A 6,187-nucleotide genomic window follows, 5' to 3' on the forward strand; every position below is an offset into this window, starting at 1 on the left:
TTGCAAATATATAAGAAAATTTCCTATTAGAGTATTTTGATGGATTTTAATATATGAGAGGGTATGAAATTGTTGGTGTTTGATAGGAATATTAATAACAATAAAATATGAGTAAAATTCATTATATATATATATATATATATATAACTTTTAATAAAAAAATTAAAATAATTAATTTATAACTTTTTTTTCTATTTTTTAATTTTTAATCAATTAATATGTTAGACTTATATTGGATTCTTAATAGCATCATAACATACTTTATGGAAGAGCTTACAACAAATGGGAATGGCATGGCAGCTTTGAATATATAAAGATTTGGATCAAACATGAACTCAGTCATATCAATAGACTTAAGTAGGGATTTATAAAGAAAACTAAGGAGATGTATATCATAGATGACGAAAGAGATATAGATTGTGAGAGGAAATTGGAGAGAATGAAATTTTCCATTGGGCTTAGGATGGTAAATTTCAAGGAAAAAGCAGTGATGAGACAAAAATCTAAGATCAAATTACTAGAAAAGGGAGACTCTAATTTTATTTACTTCCACTCAATGATTAAGTGGGGGAGAATTAAAATCTAATCAAAGGTGTGGAAGTGCAGAAAATTTGGTCAGAGAACCAAAATCAACTCAAGAATTTGTAAAAGACTCAATGAAATACCACTTCTTATGTTAATTGGTGTTTCGATCCCAAGTGAGTCCAATCACATCTTTTATGATCAATAATAAAACATTCAAAATATTGTTTGTTTTAAAATATAGAGTTATATTACGTTTTTGTCCTTAAAACACATGTTGAATAGTTGAATGAGTATTTGAAATATAGAATTGTATTACGGTTTTGTTATTAATGAAGAAAGAGTATTTAAAATGTCTTAAATCTTAATTCTTAAGTGATGTAAAGGTATTGAATGTGGTAGGAAAAATTTGTATTACATAAAATATGCATATTAAATTATGGGTATGGAGTGTTTAAATGTTGTTGCTATATAGATTATGTGTGACGAAGATGTATGATGGTTTGAAATGGGAAGCAAAGTGTTTGATTTGAAGAAGAGACTTTTACTTGAGTTTTTATGCTTAAAAAGAGGGTTTTGATGGGTAAGTTTGAGTTATAAGGGTTGGAGTGAGATATTAACTGGTTTAATAGTGTTATAGAATCATTTGAGACTTGTTAGAAGTGTCCTTTGAGTAAGAACTGATATGGAATAAAAAAGTAGTTCATTGTTGATGTTTTGGAGTATTTTTTTTAGTATGGAAAATGGAGTTTTGAGTAGCAAGATGTTGAGGTAAGCGGTATAAACTGTTTTAGAGAGTTTGAAGTCTTTTATGAGACAATTAGAACTTGGTTAAAGGTTGAAATCTGAAATATCTATCATAGAAGTGATAATTGCTTCATAAGGTGAGTTTTTAGTACAATTTGGAGGTCTTAGGTGTTGGAAATTAGAAGTAGGAGGACTGGAAGGAAATTGAGGTGTTGAAGGGTGATAATAAGTGTTTTTAGACTTGGTTAAGTAGTTGGTAAACTGATATGAGGACTAAGAAGTCTAAAATTGAGTTTAAGTAGCTTAGAGGAATGATTTTGGTTTCAAGGAATTAATTTAAGTTACAATGGTGTTTTCTGAAGTTTCTCGGGGTATAGAGGGTCCTAAAGGATATTTAGAAGTTGAGAGTGAAGGGTCCAAATTCAGAAAATTAGTGTTTATGTATATGTCATAGCGATGAGTGTCAGTTCTTCAACGCCTAGGCGCTATCTTGAGGTACCAAAACAACATTAGAAGATGAGATTGAATAGTGTTTATGGAAAATGTTTTTCGTAACCTTCTGATGTAGCATGTTATCAAGCATGTAAAATATTCTTTCAAAAGCTTAGACGGTCGAATTGAAATATAAGCGTTGAAAATATCGACATGTTATTCAGAATAATTTCTACTGCAGTGTTTGTAAGAATTTCTTTTAAAAGTAAATGATCATTTAGCCTAGAAGTTCTTATATTTTCAAATATAAAACTCAACCAGAGGTTTCCTAAGAGGATCGTTTAGTAAAAAGAATGAAGAATAACACAAGATATTTTATATTAATTCGCTCCAACTGAGTTGTGTCCAATCTCCTCCGTAGAGGGTTCCATTATAATCTTCACACGATTACAAAGTATTAGCACCATTGCTAGTACTTAGCTACCTCATCGAGATTTTGTTTGAGTACTTGCACCACTTCTTGTACTTAGCATCCTACTGAGATTTCCTTGAGTATTTGCACCACTCTTAGTACTAGACTATCGCGCCTAAATTCCTCAACAAAAGAGTTTAGTTGTAAGTCTTTTAATTCTGTTCAGAATTGCAATCAAAGATTGCTTACAAGCGGTTTAGACTAAATCTCTCCATGAGAGAATTTGATTACAATACAACACAGTTTAAACACTCGCAGGTGTTTCTCTCTATAATCTTACAACAGTAAGAGATTTGACGCTTAAGCTCGAGAGTATCTATTTATCTTTTCTCTTCTCTTCTTTTTTCTTCTACTCAAATGTATTCTTTTCTTTGAGCTATTTTCTCTCTTTTTCTCTCTAGGATGGATATCTCTTTGTAAGCTTTATGCACTTTGGCTATCCTTTATTCTATCCTCTTGATTTTCTTCGTGAGAGATCTTCTATTTATAAGCTTTATGAATATTTGTCTGTTAGACTATGTTTTTAGTTCATGGTCTTAATGCTTGTGTTTTCTCTTTCTTCTTTTCACAACAACTATTGTGTAAGTCAACTTTGTCAGAACAAACATGTTTTTTCAGTCCTTTGTCCTAAGTACATAGTACGATCTTTTTAGACTTTGCTTCAAGAGAGGAACATTCCATCATTTTCTCTATCTCTAATGACCACATTTGATATTTGATCCTGTAGCATTGTAGATGCGTGTAAAATAGCTTTTCTGCAAAATTAGAGTAAATTGTGCATGCATTAGATATGACTTTTCTTGTCACTTTTTTTGTTTTTTAATGTTGAGCATTTAATGTTATTTAATGCTTTCTCAAAACAACAAAGAATTTTTTGATTTCCTACCATTATGTAGCATTTTACAATTAAGCTCTTTTAATTTGAATATAACAAACATATAGATACTTCATCACAAGATGACGTATCTGTTTCGCTTGTGGTATCATCTTGATTCAAGTAAACGCCTCTTTTCCTTTTTGTTTCTTTATAGACAGATAATGTTTAGCTTGCTCAGCTTTCGTATATGTTTTGAAAATTATGTATTTTAATTGTTTTAGTCGAAGACATCATCTCGACCGGTTTCTGTTTTCGAGAGAAGTCAGATATCTACTTTAGGTATTTTAAGCATTGAGTGTTTAGCTCAGTTCTCTCTCATAAACCTTTAGATAACAATCGTCTAGTCATGCGTCTGGTTGTTTCTAAGTGTTTTTCTATTTCCTAGGACCTAAGTGTTTTCCTATAGTTTATATGTTTGGGGTTCAGATTCTAGTTTTGTTTTTTTGGGGTTTTCGCTCTATGTTTTTATCCTAGGTTGTTTTTTGATCTTTAACCTGTTTTAATGTTATTTGGTTAAACTCCAAAATATGAGATCATTTGTTCATATAGACGATTTTTTCTTTAACATATCTCACTAGTTTCAGGCGTTAAGCACTAACTTTCCAACACTTGGGTGTTAACTCTCTGTTTTTGGACACTGGGCACCAACAGATGGAAATGACTATTGGGATTATTAATCATGTTTACAGTAGTGCATGTATGACTCTAAAACTTATTTATATAGTTTGGAACTTATTTGTTCTAATTGACAATCATGTTAACAATATTATTATGTATTAATGTTAAATGCTTGTTTGTTGGTTTAATGTATGTGAAATAGTTGTTGGTGGGTTAAGAGTTACTCTATATATCAATTGTGTGAATAGATATAATGTTTAGGTCTGTTATTGACGACATTGTCACACAAACTTTTCCTACCATCCTCTAACGCGATTGCATATAGATATACGAATATATTTATATATAATTACATACATAATTACATATGGATATATCTGTATCTAATTAGATGCGAATATGTTCCTGTGTAATTACATACGAATATATTCGTATGTAACTTACTTTAACCTCTTTTATATATGAAATTTTGTTCATATATAACACCATTTTATATATAAATTTTGGAGATTACATACGGATTTTGAGTGTATATAATTGCGATTTTTATTGTAGTGAATTGGTAGTATATCAAATATCTATATTAGATTATGGGCATAGAGTACCGAATGGATTGACTGTGATGCATATATACTTTATATAGAAATAATGAAACATGCATGTTTAATAAAATTTGAGAGGAAAAGTTTATTTTTGATTGATAGAAGACGATGAAGAGTGAGAAAACATGTTATTCTATTTGATTGGATTTTCTATAACTCGGAGGTACAATCTGTGTTGAGAAAGGTAACTGTGTTTTGTTGTGTGTCATAGTCAACCAAGATGTCCTGCTGTGCCACATTCCCCAAAATGGCTTGAAAACCTGCACGGAAAGCCAAACATATGACAGTTTCCCTGACCTTGAGAAAGGTGTTGATATTATACAATTTCACAGTTCCACCACCTTTAAAATGTGCATACACTATTGGTATATGATATTCTTCACCAGGTGTAATTTCGTAGCACAACTTCAAACCTTTTAGTGGGCTATTAGTACGAGGTAATTTAATTGTATTTACCATTTCTCCTTCCAAACTTGAGTAAATCTCATGTGGCAAATAAGTCATCGTTGCCCCTGAGTCAATATAGATGTTTCCATATTCAACATTTCCGGGAAACTCTATTCTCTTGCTTCCCACACTGATTGCTTCCATCACCACGAAGTACATGGATGGCCGTACTTTGTTTATGATTAAAGGGGTTGAAACCGCACCTTCAATAACCTCACCACGATCTCCAAAATGGAGATAGCTAGGTTTTCGATCTCCTTCATACAGTGGCGTCAAACAATAGGAAAACGCTCCACCTGTTTTAGGTTTCAACTGACCTGGAAGTGAGAAAGGTCCGTTTCCAAGGCCAACTACGCCAGAGCTTTGCTTACTAAAGATTCCAACGTTGTTGTGTCCACATCCAATCACAGTTTGGGGAAATGCTACAGGAACATCTTCCAAACTGGAAGTTAGAGTAATGGTCTCCCAACTGAAATCTCCTTCTGAACTTGATCCATCACCATAGCTCACTTCATATGCACAGTGTTTTCTATTGTTAAAATTGCAAAAACTATGTGTCCCACTCAGACATTCAGCAGCAACACAAGGCATAGTACTGTATGTCCTTGAATTTGAAGGATCAAATATGGGTTTGTCTTGTTTGTAACAGTCTTTACAAGGTTGACATTGCATCCAAATTAAGTTTGAACCAGTATCAACTATACCAAGGATTTGGACTGGTGGAGTTCCAACTGAATAGTTCAGCAGGTATTCTCCTGAAGCTGGTGTTACAGTGCCATCAACATCGTTTGAGTCTAGGTTGAAGTAATTAGCACGATGGATGGAACGAAGAATGGCATTTTCAACTCGTTGGAAATGAGTTTCCGTGGGACGATAAAATGGTGATTTTGGTGAATCACGGTGGATCATCTCCACTCTAAAACTGCTTTTAAGGGCTTTTGAGAAGGAAATGTTTTGAAGAAATACCAAGACAATGAGAAAAGATGAATAACGTAGAAGCGTTGTCATCATGTACATGCATAAGATTAGTGGATAAACAAACAACCGCTTCAATGGATCTGTAATTGTTGCTGCCTTCTTATAAAGTGACTGTGAAATTATCTGCAATGAATGTTATCAGTATTTACTACCTTATGTCGGATATATTCTTTATTAGCATCAACATCCTTTTTTTACTATACATTTAGTCTTGATTTCAATAATTAATGCAAAATTTAATTTCTTGCAAAATTCTTCCATGTTCCTATATATGTTTTCAAGATAAGTGCAGATGAATGAAAAACCTAATAATTTATTATATATACCTTTATTGGAGATCTTGTGAACCAAAAGTAAATATTAAAAGAATATCATGTTTATATTAGTAGGTGAAATTCAATTTGAACAACTTAACAATTTATTATATAGGTATATACACATATATATTCCTTTTATGATTGATGACATTTGTAGTAATAATTGCTTGCAACA

General features: G+C 32.0%; 1 protein-coding gene across 1 annotated transcript; it reads right to left on the minus strand.

The window, feature by feature from the left end:
* Positions 1-4,420: 4,420 nt before the first annotated feature.
* Positions 4,421-5,725, minus strand: LOC106766616 (aspartic proteinase CDR1-like). Its single transcript, XM_014651334.1, has one exon. The coding sequence runs from the start codon at positions 5,723-5,725 to the stop codon at positions 4,421-4,423; it is 1,305 nt and encodes a 434-aa protein (XP_014506820.1).
* Between the last annotated feature and the right edge of the window lie 462 nt (positions 5,726-6,187).

The sequence above is a fragment of the Vigna radiata genome, chromosome 7 (genome assembly GCF_000741045.1).
Source record: "Vigna radiata var. radiata cultivar VC1973A chromosome 7, Vradiata_ver6, whole genome shotgun sequence".
Taxonomy (NCBI): Eukaryota; Viridiplantae; Streptophyta; class Magnoliopsida; order Fabales; family Fabaceae; genus Vigna; species Vigna radiata.